At 39.0% G+C, this 16,865-nt stretch overlaps 2 protein-coding genes across 2 annotated transcripts in view; one reads left to right on the top strand and one right to left on the bottom strand.

Moving 5' to 3' along the window:
* Positions 1–5,591, top strand: part of chd1 (chromodomain helicase DNA binding protein 1) — a 25,727-nt gene extending 20,136 nt beyond the window's left edge. The window contains exons 27-36 of the mRNA XM_005753957.1: positions 904–1,054; positions 1,379–1,501; positions 1,792–1,935; positions 2,044–2,331; positions 2,420–2,551; positions 2,692–2,870; positions 3,178–3,277; positions 3,364–3,415; positions 3,506–3,752; positions 4,059–5,591. Coding sequence (XP_005754014.1) covers positions 904–1,054; positions 1,379–1,501; positions 1,792–1,935; positions 2,044–2,331; positions 2,420–2,551; positions 2,692–2,870; positions 3,178–3,277; positions 3,364–3,415; positions 3,506–3,752; positions 4,059–4,320 — 1,678 coding nt within the window. The 3' untranslated portion in view covers positions 4,321–5,591. The remainder of the gene's footprint in view (positions 1–903; positions 1,055–1,378; positions 1,502–1,791; positions 1,936–2,043; positions 2,332–2,419; positions 2,552–2,691; positions 2,871–3,177; positions 3,278–3,363; positions 3,416–3,505; positions 3,753–4,058) is intronic.
* A 3,272-nt stretch (positions 5,592–8,863) lies between these two features.
* Positions 8,864–13,136, bottom strand: LOC102213176 (receptor expression-enhancing protein 5-like). The gene is made up of 3 exons (XM_005753956.2): positions 12,888–13,136; positions 9,961–10,129; positions 8,864–9,160 (listed from the first exon to the last, which is right to left on the bottom strand). The coding sequence occupies exons 1-3, from the start codon at positions 13,119–13,121 to the stop codon at positions 9,111–9,113; spliced, it is 453 nt and encodes a 150-aa protein (XP_005754013.1). The 5' UTR covers positions 13,122–13,136; the 3' UTR covers positions 8,864–9,110.
* Positions 13,137–16,865: the final 3,729 nt, after the last annotated feature.

Raw genomic sequence — 16,865 nt, 5'->3', positions numbered from 1 at the left:
TTTTTTTGTAACAAAATATCGATTTCTGCTGTTCCTGTATCGACACATTATTAGCAAGCAAAATATCACGATACTACACAGTATCGATTTTTTTCCCCCACCCCTACTAGCCACCACTCTATGGTTGAATGACCCATAAAGAAATGGATTTATTACAACAATAGTGCTGCCAAAATCACGTTGTTTTTCTAAAAATAAAAACAGGTTTAAATCTTTCAGATCTCTAATGTCACATTACAGTTCACTTAACCAATCCAACTAGATACAAACTGGCTGTATCTTTCTTTTTATAAAAGGTCCCATTTAAAAGATCTACATACTTATGGATTTCAAAAAATAAGTTAAATATTTCTATTTTCTTTATTTAATAACTGTATTAATAGTAATAACTGTATGTTTGCATACGTAAAGCACTTTATAAAAGAGAACAATGACCAACGAGTCTTACACTCCGTATTTTCCTCATCTGGCTGATTGTGCAGAGCCGATGCTTGCAAAATGCAATCGGTGCCATTTCAATAAAACAGTCTCTTGTTTCCTAAGCACAACCAAACAGTTTACAACATCACAGTACTACATGCACATCACACCACAAACTTAACTGTTTCTTACTGAAACAGTTAAATGCGAAAATTCTGACATCCATCTGCATGTCCACAGGGGGGGAAAAATCTCCACGTTGCACATTTAGGCAGTTTTACTGTCAAACCAGAAGTATGACTCAGTCTGATTTGCTGTCTAAGCTGTTGGTCTTTTAAACATCAAAAATAAATCAGTAACACACACATTCTCTAACAGGTTTTTCTGCATATACCAACCGTGCCCCTAGAGGTGACTAACTGTATATTTGTATGAATTTGTATATTTCTGTTTCTGTGATATTAATTTTATATTTTTGAATAGGTATGTCATTCCATGTCACTCAAAGGCAGCACATTTTGACATTGAGTGGGGGAAGGAAGACGACTCCAGCCTCCTCATAGGAATCTACGAGTATGGTTATGGCAGCTGGGAGATGATTAAGATGGACCCAGACCTTAATCTCACACACAAGGTCAGTCCATGCACAATAAATGTCTAATCTCATGTATATAATTATTTATGAATACATAGATGCTCAGGAATACGTGTATTTGGGTATTAATTAAGACCGCAATGATTCAAGTAATTAAAATTATTCAATTATAAAAAACATTTGCTTTGATGCTTCATTTAATACACAGCTTTGCAATGTGCAAAGTGTTTCACCCACATTTGCTTCTAAAAACAGACCTGCAATACAAACATATTTAGAAGGAGCATGTGTTTAAAAAGTGTGACAACATGAACAGTGTGCAGTTTTCACTGGGGATATTTCACTGTGTCCATTGTTGAACAGCTCCTGCCAGATGACCCTGACAAGAAACCACAAGCCAAACAGTTACAGACCAGAGCAGACTACCTCATCAAGTTACTGAGCAAGGACTTGGCCAAAAAAGAAGCACAGAAACAAGCAGGAAATGTAAGTCTTCATATAACTTTACATGTCATCTGTGTATCTTGATATTTATTTATTTTTTTGTAATTGTTTTATAGATTAATTATATCCATCTCTAAGTAGTCTGACTTTCTCACACAGTCCAAAGACATGTTAACTTGGATCAGGGCAGTTGGTGATTCTAAATTAGTGCACCTGTCCAGAGTGTACCTTGCCCTATGGCAGCTGGGATGGGCTCAAGGCCCCCCAACCCCTCAGGATGGATGGAAGGACAATTAAGTTTTCCAGAATCTATAATGCTTCTTTGTATTTAGGCCAGCTCACGAAAGAGGAAACCCAGAAGTAAAAAGAGCAAAACTCAAAAGTCAACAAAGACAGATGAGATGGTTAAGAGCCCATCCTCAGATCTCCCATCAGACAAGAGGTCAGATGATGAGGATGAAATGGAGACAGACAAGGTACATTTATTAATTTATCTATTTTGCTTTTTTTTGTGCGCTGTGCCTAAGATGAATATATTGAATTTTCAGTTTGAAAGTAAGTTGCTAACATGCTCTAATGATCAGGATCTGGCACCTATGAAGCTACCAAACCGACGAAGCCGAGCAGACAGGTTGGTGGTTAAAGAGGAGGATGACGAGGAAGACGACGAGGAAGAGAACTATGATGAGGAATGCGAGCAGGAAGCTTCCTCATCAGGGGAGCAGGAAGTCAAAGAGAGGGAGATAAAAAAAGAAATCAAAAAGGAGAAGAAGGAGGAAAGCTTTGAGATTAAGGACACAAAGGAGCTAAAAGAGAAAAAAGAAACAAAACCTCTTGAGGTTGTACATAAACAAGAGGAAAGCAAAGAAAAGGTGATTTATATTTTATTGATTGATAATTATACTAAGAATAGAATTGTAATTTAGTCAAGAATTAACTCTCAGAACCTTTTTACATCAGAATGAAGCCAAAAATGAGGTACGAGAACGGACAAAGAAAACTTATGACACGCCGGTCCATATAACGGCTAGTGGAGAGAATGTGCAAGCAGCTGAAGATTCTGAGGAACTGGATCAGAGGACCTTTAGTGTGGTATGTTGGGCTAATAATCAAATCTCTAAATAGAAAATAGTTTCATGATTAATGTCATGGATTAACAGATGAGCATAATTCAATTCCAGCAACAACATGGATTTCACTTCCTGAGGTGCATATTTGCTTTTGTGTTGCAGTGTAAAGAGAGGATGCGCCCAGTGAAAGCAGCTCTGAAGCAGCTGGACAGACCGGAGAAAGGGCTGTCGGAGCGCGAGCAGCTCGAACACACACGGCAGTGCCTCATAAAGATAGGAGACCACATAACCGAGTGTTTGAAGGAGTATTCAAATCCGGACCTGATCAAACAGTGGAGAAAGTTAGTTTATGTGGCCTCTTCTAGTTAAAGTCTTGATTAACGTGTCAAGTTAAGCAGCTGACTAATGCCATTTGAACCTTGGACACTTTGTCATGAATGTGGGTCTGTTCACTAAGTAACATGCCCGCATGGTAGATTTGTAGCTTTGAATAGATGTGGACGTGTTTCTTCTTTTTTAAATAAATGAGGCATCTTTGTACATTTTAAGACTGTCATAAACACTGTTACACTCAATGTCTCACACAAGTGTTGTTTGAGTAATTTATATTTGCTAAGCAGATGGAAATGTTTTTTGTTTTTATTCCAGAAACTTGTGGATATTTGTTTCCAAATTCACTGAGTTTGATGCAAGAAAACTACACAAACTTTATAAGCATGCAGTAAAGAAAAGGCAAGAGAATGCGCAGGTATGTAAAAGCACTGTCATTTCTAATAATTATAATCTCTACTGACATTAGAGATCCACAGTGATGATGGTGATGATTTTTCTTAGGCATTGGAGCAGAACACTAGAAGTATAAACACCCATGGCTACAGACATGCAGGTATAGTCTATTGTCTCACGCGCGCACACACACACAGAATAGGATGAAAAGGTTGACACTGCTGTCACTTTTTCCCTTCTTTGTCTTCAGATATTGAAAGGCTGAAGGACAGCTCTCACCAGGACGAGAGCAGCAGGGACAGCTACAGCTCTGACAGGCATCAGCCTTCAGGAAGACACTTTGAGAGCAGCACCAGTAAGGAGAGACACAGCTCTGACTCCCACAGGAAATCCACAGCTGGAGAGTCCCGAAAAAGACCGTATTCCTCTTTCAGCAATGGAAAAGACCACAGAGACCACTACAGACCAGACAGCAGGGATAGAGACAAACAGGACAGGTGAGAACTGCTCAAAGTTCTTCTTCCAGAGATAGAAATGTCCTCAGTTGATTTTTACAGGCTACACAAGTTCTTTAAGGCCCAAACATGAAATGCTCCACAAGTGAGCTCTCATTAAGTAGGTTTTAAAGAATTCAGAATTGCTTTTGCAAGACCTTCATATTCATGGAGGAAGAGAGCCAGGTGGAAAACACCACTAAAATGCTTTGATTTGTATTGGAATTAGACTGAAGTTAAGGTCATAGTGAAAGAAGTGGCCGTTTGTGTTGTTTAGCCATACTGACACTAATGTGTATGTATGCGCAGATACTATGATGACAGCAAGCACAGGAAGTTAGAGGAATTCCGCAGTAGCCGAGACCACCGGCTGGACATGAAGGATCATCACTCAGACCACCGCTCTTCCTACCGCTACCACTCAGAATGGCAGACAGAGCAGCGAGGCTCAGCCAGTGGGCAGCGCTCACCCTACGACTCCCGGTCACCACTTGGGCACCGCTCACCTTTTGACTACTCATCAGACCACAAGAGCACACCAGAGCAGATTTGGAGCAGCCGCAAAACATAACAGGAGTTGCCCAGGTCTGCAAGTAGCAGCCATAAACTCGGAAACACAGCAAATGCCTTACACAGACTGTGGACTCCAACCTGAAGCTGTTTGAAGCACTGCGTATCAGTCAGTTCAGCATGACTGTCATCTCCTCGCTTCAGCAGCAGCTCATCTCGGGAACCCGGCAGGGAGCGGCTCAAAGCAGGCAACAGATTAGAAAAATAAATAAATCAAAGCTTATTTTTGTATTTAAGAGTTTAAAGCTGTAGTGTCGTGTATGCTCAACAGCATGCGCCACAATTTTTGTTATTTTTATAAAACGTTTTTTTACACAAATGGACACAATTGACCCTGAGTGCTGCCTCATATGTCACCAACCTATGACACTGGATCCTGTATTTGACTGTTAGTTGTCTCTGTATCTCAATCATTCTTAATGTGATTATCTACCTTATTTAAGTGTTAACTGAACAAGAAGTTGGTTGTCACATGAATAATGTTATAAGGTGATTTTTAAGGTGTCTGGACTCAGGCTCACCACCTGAAGTACCTCATTTACAGCATTTGTCATTTCCTCAGCAGTTTTCTTTTTGTGTGTGTGTTTGTTTTGTAATTCCCCCACATAAGGCATGCATTATTTAATAACACATCTTAGCTGTAAAAAAACAAACAAACAAAAAACACATGGATGCTTTTTTCCCTTTTTTTTTTAGCTATCATGTTTGTTTTCCTTAAATACTACTATTGTAAATTTTTTGTAAAATAGTAAATCGATGGTCTTTTTCCTCAGGCTCTTTGAATTTATTATGACTTGGCTTACCCCATCAACTCAGGCTTTTTGTCATTCTATAAATGAGTTTCTGTATATTTCTTTAAGAATGTAACTTTTGGTAAAGGGAAAGGTCTTTTAAGCATACCCAGTGTTCATTCACTAGTGCTTAGTTCTTTGATCTCTGTCGTGAAATGAGTGAGTTGGCAGGAACTGACTTGTCACAGTCTGGAAAATAGAAGCATCTGTTAGATGTTAAATAAAATATGCTTTTTACATGACTTTTTTTTTCTTTACCTTTCATAGTTTATTTGTAGGCAATAATAATCTTTCTATGCAGCCAAGTATATTTGTGGTGAACCACCCAACTGAATGAAGTCACTGTTACAGTTCGCTCTGTTGTAGATAAATTTTCTCTATATTTCCAAAAGAATTTACACTGAAAATGCATGAATTTTTATGGACTGTTTTATATAGTTGTTTATGAAGCCATTAAAATCAATCACTGTACTCCCTCCTACCACCTCAACAGTGTGTTACATTTTTGGTTTTGCCACAAGTTAACCTTTTTTGGAACACACTATTACAAGACGTTGCTCAAAAAAATAAATGAACACTTTGAAAATATCAAATCTCAATAGGGGGGAAAATTGCTTAATATCTATGTTGCTATGGACTGAATACTGCTTTAGGAATGGATGCCTGTCATGGTGACTGATGGAAATTTAAATTACCAAACTACACATAGCTGAATTTAAATACAACCTGAAACCCAAAGAATGAAAAAAATTATGCGGCAGACTAGTCCATTTTGCTGAAATTTCGTTGTATAAACTTAAACTGGTACTCAGTATGGACCCCATATACTTTTATGTAAGCCTAACAACACTGGAGCACGCTCCTAACGACATAACAGATGGTTTCCTGGGGGATCACCTCCCAGACCTGGATCAGAGCATCACTGAGCTTGGTGGCGTCAGATGGACCAAGACGTGATATATCCCAGATGTGTTCTGTTGGACTTAAGTCAGGTGTGGGGGAAGTCAATGGTGTCAATTCTGGTGCACCAGGAGGAAGTCAGGTACCACTGCACCAGTGTTGGTCTAGCACTGGATCCAAGGACTTCATCCTGATATCCAGTTAGTGTCCCATTGCCTGGCCTGTAGAAGTCTGTTCATTTCTCCCCCAGAACATTACTAACCCACCACCAGTGGGTCAGTCATGTAATATGAGTGATGTTACGCAGCATAATGTTCTCCACAGCTTCTCGCATCTATCACTGCTGTAGGACTTGCCAGTTCTAGTATTCTATACAAGGACCTTCTATAGCCCAGTCCACTACTCTTAGGGTAACTAATCTCAGCAAACCTTATTGCAGTGGCACATGTTGCTATGGTAAATGGACTGATTCCTATATAGCGCTTTTCTACTCTCCTGGAGCACTCAAAGCACTTTATACAACATGCCACACTCACCCATTCAGCACTTTCTTCTATGCTTTTCAGTGCTTCCTAGCTAATATTCGCTTCGATGGATGCATCAGAAAGCACACTGGTATCTTATTGAAGCATCAAACCACTAACCTTTGATCAGTAGATGACCTGCTCTACCTCCTGAGCTACAGCCAGGAGAGGAGTCAAACTTAGAGGAATCTTAGAGGAGTTGAACTACCTTTGCAACCTGTAGGGTCCAAGTCTCGCCTCATGCTACAAGTAGTGACCCGGACTCTGGACTTCTACACAAAAGCAAAACTAGTGAAAAACAGAAAAGAGGTAAAAAGTCAGTGGCCTGTAACACCATTCCTGTTTTGGGGGTTGTTTCATTGTTCTACCTGTAGTGCACCTATTGTTAATTTCATTAACATCAAAACAGCTGAAACTGAATAACAACCCCTTCTGCACCTTAACTGACCAGCTAAATAACCAAGAAGTTTAATTGACTTGAAGCTACACTCTGATTAATTCAATTCAGTTTTATTTATACAGCGCCAAATCACAAAAGCAGTCACCTTGAGGTGCTTTATATTGTAAGGTAGACTTTACAATAATACATACAGAGAGAAAAAACAACAATCATAAGACCCCTCTATGAGCAAGCACTTCAGCAACAGTGGGAAGGAAAAACTCCCTTTTAACAGGAAGAAACTTCTAGCAGAACCCGGCTCAGGGAGGGGCGGAGCCATCTGCTGCGACCAGTTGGGGTGAGAGAAGGAAGATGGGATAAAAGACATGCTTTGCAAGAGAGCCAGAGATTAATAACAAGCATGATTCAATGCAGAGGAGTCTATTAACACATTTTGAGTGAGAAGGGTGAATGACGAAGAAATATTAAATGTATCCTCCAGCAGAGCAAAAAACCCATTGCAGCATAACTAAGGGAGGATTCAGGGTGACCTGATCCAGCTCCAACTATATGCTTTAACACAAAGGAAAGTTTTAAGCCTAATCTTGAAAGTAGAGATAGTGTCTGTCTCCCGAATCCAAACTGGAAGCTGGTTCCACAGAAGAGGGGCCTGAAAACTGAAGGCTCTGCCTCCCATTCTACTTTTAAATACTCCAGGAACAACAAGTAAGCCTGCAGTGTGAGAGTGAAGTGCTCTAATGTGGTGATATGGTACTACAAGGTCATTAAGATACAATGGGAACTAGTTTCTCAGTGTGGATATGGAACAAATGGAAGAAGTAGTCGTAAATCTTTGTTTAATATGTGCACTGAAGGACATATCCTGGTCAGAAATGACTCCAAGCGTTACTGGAGGCCAAGGTAATGCCATCCAGAGTAAAAATCCAGTTAGATACCATATTTCTAAGATTTTCAGGGCCGAGTACAATAACCTCTGTTTTATCTAAATTTAGAAGCAGAACATTTAGAGGCCATCCAGGTCTTTATGTCTTTAAGACATTCCTGCAGTTTAACTAATTGGTGTGTGTTATCTGGCTTCATGGACAGATAAAGCTGTGTGTCATCTGCATAGGAGTGAAAATGTACACAATGCCTTCTGTTGATACTGCCTAAGGCAAGCATGTATAATGTAAACAGAATTGGTCCCAGCACTGAACCCTGTGGAACTCCATAATTAACCTTAGTGTATGAAGAGGACTCTCCATTTACATGAACAAATTGGAGTCTATTACTCATATTACTAGGATATTTTGGTCAACAGTATTGTTGTATTTTTACATCCCTGTACAGTGACAGCTAAAAACACACTAGTAAATGAACTGGTTCTTATATAGCAGTTTTCTAGTCTAACTGAGACCTTAAAGCATTTACAGAACCTGTCCTCATTCACCCCCATTTATACAAGCACTTTTTTCTCTCTATGCGTTTCCTACATAAGTGCTCTTTATCAGAGTATAAAGCAACCTAGGGTTACTGTCTTGCCCAAGGATATTTGGCATACAGGCTGGAGCAGACAGCGATCAAACCAACAACCTTCCAATTATTAGGTGACCTGTTCAACCTCCTCACATCCCAGCTGGATTTACACTACATATAAGGCCAGACCGAAAGTGAATAGTTTTAACCTTCTTTTTTTTTCCAAAACATTTCATTAAGGGGATATAAAACACACAATTTGTTCCATTTGAAGTCTCTTACTAGTTAACTTAACATCTTTTCAATGAGCTGATCAAACTGGCACCAAATATTACTTAGGCAGCGATAAAGGAAAAACAAAAGAACAGCAAAGTACATGAGTTGTCAGTAAGACCTGAGTCATATCAACTCCTCAACAGCAAACTGAATAATCTCCATCAAATCTGTTGTACGATCATTAACATTAGGAAATGGTTTTAGTAAAGTAGTTTTTATTTGGTTCAAGAAGCATACCAGGACTACCATACAGTTAAACTGAGAGCCTTCCAGAAAAACCAAACAAAACATGGAGCGCCTTTGACTGCTACAGTTTTACATTTAATATCACAGGCATGAAGCTTACAGATGTGTTCTGAATAGGTGCTGTAAAAACTGACATTTTCAAGGCAAAATTTCTTCAATGAGTCAGCTACAGAGCTGGCACTGTGGACAGACTTCATTCTTAGGAGCTCTTCTTCTCCTCAAATATGAGGTTTGCTGTGGCTTTCTTAGCTGTGGACAAATCACAAACAAATACAAAGATACTGTCAGTGAAACGTAGTACATCAGCACTGCAGATGTTTGACTTTAGAAACCTGCAAAATGGAATCCAAGATCAACTTAATTTTAATTTACAACTACAAAATATAAACATGTCTACTATGAAACTATTTTAAATTATGGCCCACCCCTAGATTTGGGGATTTGGACCTTGTTGTGCTGTTGTTGTGTACGTTTGGTACAGTGGATGATATGTGAAAATCTCCTGTATTTTTTTACTGAAAATGTTTCAATCCTTTTTTTCTGTTTTTGGTTGACTTTATTATTGCCATTTTTTTTAAATAACTGAAATGTATACAAATTCACAAAATTACTCCCAAGCTAGAGAAAGAACTCAAGTTGGAGTATTGTCTGAGGTTTGCTGTTCTTACATTTAGCACACAACATGTTTCACTTCAGGGATGCTTAGTAGCTGCCAATCCAGGCAATGTGGGAAGCAGGACACGTGTTTCTTCCCTCTCGTAAGAGGGAGACCATTATCTGCATTACACTCACATGAATACAAAGTGGTCTCTGCACCAGGTGCTAGGAGGTTTAAGTCTGTTTAATATCTAAGGAGCTTGAAAAGAAAGGCCAGTAGACTTTTTGAGTTTCTTGAAGACGTTTCACCTCTTATCCGAGCTTAGCTAGCTGAATGTGAGCAGCTACAGTTAAATCTCTTGAAGGCAATTTTTCATTGCATCTTAAATAGGATCTGATATATCATTTAGGCTCTTTTAGCAAACACTACACAATTATGATGATTTAGTCACCCTCATCCTTGAACTTGTCTGCAGCTTCTGACGCCTTGTCCTTGATGTTATTCACTACATCATCAATCTTGGCCTCGTTCTTGAGGAAGAATGGTCGAATGATGCGGTTATATATCTGCACCGATCCATTAGAAGGAGTTGGAGCCATACACCACACCAAGAAGGCACACTGGGGGAAAAAAAACAAAATTTCTCTCAAAAAATTAAAACAGGTATAGAATTTGGCACTAAACAGAATAATAATAATATAACTTTCAGGCATTATGACCACCTGCCTAAATTGCTGGTCCCCCTTTTGCTGCCAAACCGGCCCTGAGTCATTGAGGCATGGACTCCACTAGACCCCTGTAATGATTTTGTTGTATCTGGCAGCATGATATTAGTAACAGAACTTTTAAGTCGTGTAGGTTGGGAGGTGGGGCCTACATGGATCGGGCTCGTTTACACATTACATTCTACAGATGCCCGACAGGATGAGGGGAATTTTGAATCCAGGTCAGCACCTCAAAGTCATTGTTGTGCTCCCAACCATTTCTGCTTTGTTGCAGTGTACATTATCCTGCTGAAAGAGGCCCACCCATCAGGGACTACCGTTTCAATTAAAGGATGCACACGGTCTCGTACAATGCTTAGGTAGGTGATATGTGTCATGGTCATTTCGGGACTCAAGGATTCCCAGCAGGGAATTGCCCAAAGGATCATACTGTCTCTGTCAACTTGCGTTCTTCCTGTAGTGCATACTGGTGCCAGGTGTTCCCCAGGTAAGCAACACACACACACACACTAGGCCATCCACGTGATGTAAAAGAAAATACGATCTTTCAGGCCAAATCACCTTCTTACACTGCTCTGTGGTCCAGTTATGATGCTCACATCCCTACTACTGGTGCACTGGGTAGCGGAAAACATTCAACATGACCCTGACTGGTCTGTGGCTTTGCAGCCCGATGCACAGTATCCTGACAGCTTTCTATCATAACCAGCATTTTTTTCCCTCTCCTATCATGACCAGCATTAATAGCAATTTCAGGTACAGAAACTCATCTGTTGAATTGGACCACATGGGCCAGCCTTTACACGTGCATGAATGAGCCTTGGATGCTCGTGACCAATGTTCCCTCTAAGCTGCGCACGTGTGCAATTGCGCACTGCTGGCACGGTCGCTGCGCACAGAAAATCTGCGTTGGGCACAAAAAAAAATCTAACCTGAATTGAAATTAAAAGTAATACTTTAAGAATTCTTTTTTGCAGTGTTAGTCAATAAGCTACTGGCTGCTCCCGTATGGAATTAGCACGATGCCACCTTATCCCATAGTCCAGCCAATAATGCGATTCACATTCGTATATACGCAGCCAATCAACATCGTTGACAGTCTATGACAGCGTCCTTATGTGCCGACACCGGTGTTTTAGCTAGCAAAGCAGCGTGGCTGATGTGGACTGAAGCCACGTTAATGACAACGTGTACAACCACTGGAGATGTGAGCAGGACAGACGGAACAATTGACGGAAAAAGTGTGGACTTTATACCAGTTTTTAAATTGTGTTGATCGGCCACGTAAAACCAGAGTTATAATAAAAATGTATCTGCAATGTTTGGTTTTCTTCCTGAATACTGTCGTTGTTTATATTTACTGCAGGAAGAAATGGTAAAAACTGCATTTTATAAGGAAAACACTCAAAAGCATTCTCCGCCTGTGAGCAAAGACAAACCTTTCTTATTGGTCGAAAAATGTACCATATCTACCAATCAAAAAATGATATGGCAACAAGGCATTTAATTGTTTAGGAAGGGGGGAAGTTTTAGGAGTAGAGCGGTGTTTTGAGATGTGAGAGATTTGCAACGTTTAGCGCAAATCTTGTGTAGTTAGTGTGTAGCTAGTGTGTAGTTAGTGTGTAGTGTAGTCAATAGTTTTGTTGTGTGTGTCAGAACAATGAGGCGACTGCTGAATGTTACAGGTGTTACAGCAGTGATACATCTCCTGTTGTCAGGCCTGCAGGTACCAGGCTGTTGTTCTTCTTTATCTCATAGTGGACAGAAATTATTTTTTTGGACTGACACAAATAATTTGTGTGGCATCAGATTTGATGCAGAACAGCTGATTGTTCTGTAAATAGTTTGAAATGTTTGTTTAAAAAAACGCCTTGGCTGCATTTTAAGGTAAACAGCTGCAAAAAACTTTGTTGTTTGCATAACTCAGTTACTTTTTTGAAGAAGTAACTATATCATTAACTGCCCAACATTGGTCATTCTATACTGTATTTTGCTGACAGAGAGTTACAGGACTCTCTCCCAGACCACAGACTCAGACTCATAATACAAGTCAGAGCTTTATAAAAATAATATTTAAAAAAAAAAAGAAAGTTGTGTTTTCAAAAAATACTACACAGGTCACGAACAAGATTTATTTAAATTTTCATTGTAAGTGGGCTAAAGCAGTTAATTAAAAGTAGTCTAACATAAATGTAAATGCTGTAATTTGATTATTTTAATAAACCATGTAACTTGGATGGATTTGATGCTGGTGTGACCACAGTGCACACGTCTGCTGTTGCTCACAGTGGTCCAAGGGACCGCTCAGGGAGTTTGTGTGTTCGCTCAGACACATGAAAAATTAGAGGGAACATTGCTCATGACCCTGTTGCTGGTTCACTACTGTTCTGTCCTTGAACCATTTCTGATCGACACTGACAACTGCAGACTGGGAACATCCTACAAGAGCTGCAGTTTTGTAGATACTTTGACATCACAATTTGGCCTTTGTCAAACTCGCTCAAGTCCTTGTAACAGATCAACTTCAAGGGCAAAATTTTTATTTGCTCCCAAGAGATTCTCCGTGTTATTTACTTCACCTGTCAGTGGTCAAAATGTAATGCCTTATCAATGTAAGTGCCAGGAGGACAGGCACAGAGACCAACTGGATTACCTTTCCAATATAGTAGAATGGGAACCAGGAAAGGAAGATGTCAGCAAAAAACTCTGCCACACTGAAGACTCCATACACCACCCAGTAGGTCAGCCACTTAGTATCATCATCTTTGGTGGCACTTTCAATGGCCTTAATCCTGGGAAGAACAAAGACATGTTTGGTACTTCTTTTACACATACCTGTAAGCACTGTTCTGTAAGGACCATGAATGTGCACATGGATCAAGCTCATGTCCCGCTTTCAATATGCAGCATGTATTGATGTATTCAAGCATCAATAATAAATTGAACAGACAATACCACCTTGTGAATGCATAGGATGAATACACAGAAATCGGCCTGTTAATCAATGGGTCATGAATTTTCATTTTCCTCCAGTAGTACCAACACATCCATTATATGTCATTAATACTTAAACTCACTTAGTCTATATGGCCATTTGGTGAAAACGTGCATGTTGAGGTGTTCGCAGAATACATCACAACAACATTTATACACACCATTAAGAATTTATCACACAAATGAGGGGTTTATAAATCTTACAGCAGTGGTTTGATTTATTTGTGTGACTACAAGGCACACAGACCATGCCATGCCTTCCAATATTACAGCCATACTCGTCATTTTCATGGGAGACTAATGTTACAATCAGTTTGACTCATATGTGAAAAGGGTCAACTCTGAAACAAGTTGTTTTTTTTTATTCTATTATTGAAAAGCACCAGAACTATACAGTGATGAAACAGAAGCTACAACATTTTGATCATGCTGTTGATACAGATTTTGTCTAATTTAGACATTTCGTTGGCATTTAAAATTATTAAAATGAAGCACAGCTACCATGCTCCACTTGCAAAGTGTCGCCTGGGATTCACAGTATTCACAGTAGTGGACAGCCTGAACTACAGCCTTTTCCAATTCTCATCCTAGCTAATGAAGCAACCAACCAAACTTTTTTAACTCTGCTGCTCAACCCACAAATGCATTTTCCTTACAAATGTAGTACTATTTAAGGGGGGAATAGACAGGATTTCCAACACCACAAGATTTATTGCAACAAACAGAAACACTGTTACACAACTAAGAAATAATCACGCAAACACCCAGGCAACCATGTTGCAAGTAATGGCTTAACTTTTAAAGAGCTGCTAGCTCTAGAGATTTCAGTTTAGTCTCGAAAGGATGAGTCATTTCAAATAGGATTTACAAAATCAGGACAAAATAACCTGTTATAAACAGAGTTACAGTGAAGATAACATATGTTTGTACAAATAAACCTATGCAGATTATTAGCTCCACTCTGAGCTTATTGTTTAACATTATTACTCTTTTCTTCTCTTGTACCAAATAATGTAACACCCATACTTTTGACTTGAGAAAATACTGATATCTTAAGATTAATAAAATGTATCAAATGTTGAGGACAATTCTGGTTACTTTCTATCAAGCTGTTTCTCAAAAAACTTGAGACAAGAAAAACATTCATAGTGACGGCAGCAGGCCAACATGTGACACTATGCTGACTGCATGTAGTATTAGCCCTGAGATTTCACTAGATAATATCACAATGATAAGAACTGTTTTAAAACTTTTGATGACAAATTTTTTTAAATGCTTTCTTTGTAAGTCACAGGGGAAATCCACTAACTTTATAGATGAAGTTCAGTTTACAATTAATAGATGATAAATCTGTGTAGGTTCTCAGTCATCCAGATCATGGTAATCTTTCAGTTCCCAGAACTGATGAAGCTTCAGAACTGAAGAGTCTTGGATGAGAGCTGAAGCTTCTTCAAGAATCTCAAAGTAGTCCAGTCGCTTTTCTTTCCAACTGCCCTAGATTAGTAGCCCGTTAAACATTTTTGTAACTCTGTGCAAGAATTGCTATAAAAAAGGCAAAACCTTACATCGCTGATACCCCGTTATGATGAATTATTTCCATGGGTCAAATGAAAATAGATCATCTATATCTATCTAGCAATGTTCCCCTGTGTTAGCAGATGTTAAACCAAAAAGCTAGAAGCCATGGGCTAATTAAGGGCTAACTACGGCAATAATTGATAAAAAGTCACCTCACATTAAAGAAAGTTCCTGGTTCAAAACTGGGCCTGTCTCAGTGTTGGGCCTGTGATGGACTGGTACCTTGCCTCTTATCCCATAACAGCTAAGACAGACTGCAGCTCCCTGTGACCCCAAATTGGATAAATGTTGGGACGTTGAACATTGAAGGGTTTCCAGCCAAAACCCTTTTTTTAAAATTCTTTCTTCATGACATGGCAGCATCTCCTTATAATTTCCTTAAATAACAGCACAAATTAGAAAATGGTCAGTATTCATTTTACTTCCTAAAAGAGAGAAGTAAAGTTTTTGGTAGCTATAATTTGGTAAATTGCAGCCAGATAACTCATACTATTTGGTGGAGTGCAGTAAATTAAAGGTTGACAAAGCCAAAGTAGGTGGTGCAGACAGATAGAAGTATTACATTTCTGTACAGGCAGCAAATTGGCTTGTTTAACATTCAGCTATTTCTAGCCATCTGTAATTATTTACAGAAAATACATGGATAAATATATTTCAGTCTAATCGAATAAACAGGTACCATTAAAAAAAAAAGAAAATTTTAAAAAAATTATTCCATACAAACATCCTCATAAATTCAAAATCAGGTGTGTATGTTATCTATTTTTTTTTTTGCTAGGTTTTTACTTGTTCAGACTTCTGATTGAGTTATGAGCAGCACCTACTTTTTTCTGTAAAACGTAATATTTTGATTTATCCTTTACATTTCTTTAAACCTGGGCCACCCATTTCTTTATATTTGCATAGTACAGGCCAGACTTCCACTGTAACGCTCTTATTTCTTTAAAGTGCTCCATAGGTCTTTCAAGTGTCCTGAATTGGTATGGAGAAGGTGAGCAAAGGGTTACAACAGAGTGGAAACTGATTGTTCCAGGCTTCTTTTCAGCCATTGTTGTTGGGGATCTATTCAAAATGTCCTAAATACTTTTAACGATTCCTCCAAAGAGAACCGAGTACTGTGTCAATATCACAGCCGGGCACATGCAGTGATTTGGGGGCTGGAAGCTGCTGGCCTTCGCTGAGGGATGGAAATCTGTTTGTCACCTTATGTGTGACAAAAGAATCCACTGTAACTACACTGATGATAGAGCTATATAAGATTTTCCCCCTTAAAATCATTATAGCGTTTTATCTGAGATGTGCAGGCTTTCAGCACTTTCCCATAAAGCTGCATGTTTTATTCCCTACATTCAGGCTCAGGGGTCATATGGTGATGTTGCTTTGACTGCATGATCACAATTTTAAAAATAGATATTAGTTGTCAATAATCTGTTGATTGCTTGGTTTAAAAAAATAGTCTGTGTTTGCATTGTCACTCATTAAGAACTGGTTGTCTCCCAATGACACGCTAATTCTCTCCTACCTGTCAGTACCTGGAGATTTGCACCTAAAACTAACTATATAATAATATAATATTATATAATTTTTATACTGCAGTATTAGATTGGACACTTTTTTGCAACACATTTATATTTTGTTGCATCTCCTGTGTCCCTTTCACAGTGCCAAATTTTTGAAGCAGAGTATCACAATTAATCATAAAAAGTGATGTATTAAGATTAGCAGCAGATGAATCAAGTAACGCCAAAAAATAAGCAGGTTCTGCTATGACTGTTAATTACTTTGGAAAACCAGCACATACATTGCGAATTTCCCCAATACAATACCAAGCTGTGAATGAACGCCCCTCCACACTGGTTTTCCTAAATGCTGCTGCTTCTTCAGTTAATTGCCTCTTTACAGCGAACGACTGTAGCTAGTCTGAAAAGGAAGACTCAAATCAGCAGTAGGGCTGGGTATCGTCACTGATTTCAATAACTGATTTGGTTCCGATTCACAAGGTCCCCATTCGATTCAATTCAATTAAATTTTGACTCAGACAGTCAGAAATATTATATTC

Source organism: Pundamilia nyererei, unplaced genomic scaffold, assembly GCF_000239375.1.
Source record: "Pundamilia nyererei isolate P.nyererei 1_Seehausen unplaced genomic scaffold, PunNye1.0 scaffold00485, whole genome shotgun sequence".
Classification (NCBI taxonomy): Eukaryota; Metazoa; Chordata; class Actinopteri; order Cichliformes; family Cichlidae; genus Pundamilia; species Pundamilia nyererei.
The sequence above is the reverse complement of the archived record's forward strand: the minus strand, read 5'-3'. Positions and strand labels throughout refer to the sequence as shown.

Coding starts and splice junctions, on each gene's coding strand:
- LOC102213176 (XM_005753956.2), bottom strand. CDS start 13,121: ATGAGCTTGATCCATGTGCACATTCATGGTCCTTACAGAACAGTGCTT. Junction 10,130..12,887: donor CATTCTACTATATTGGAAAG/GTAATCCAGTTG, acceptor TTTTTCCCCCAG/TGTGCCTTCTTGGTGTGGTG. Junction 9,161..9,960: donor AGACAAGTTCAAGGATGAGG/GTGACTAAATCA, acceptor ATTTGTCCACAG/CTAAGAAAGCCACAGCAAAC.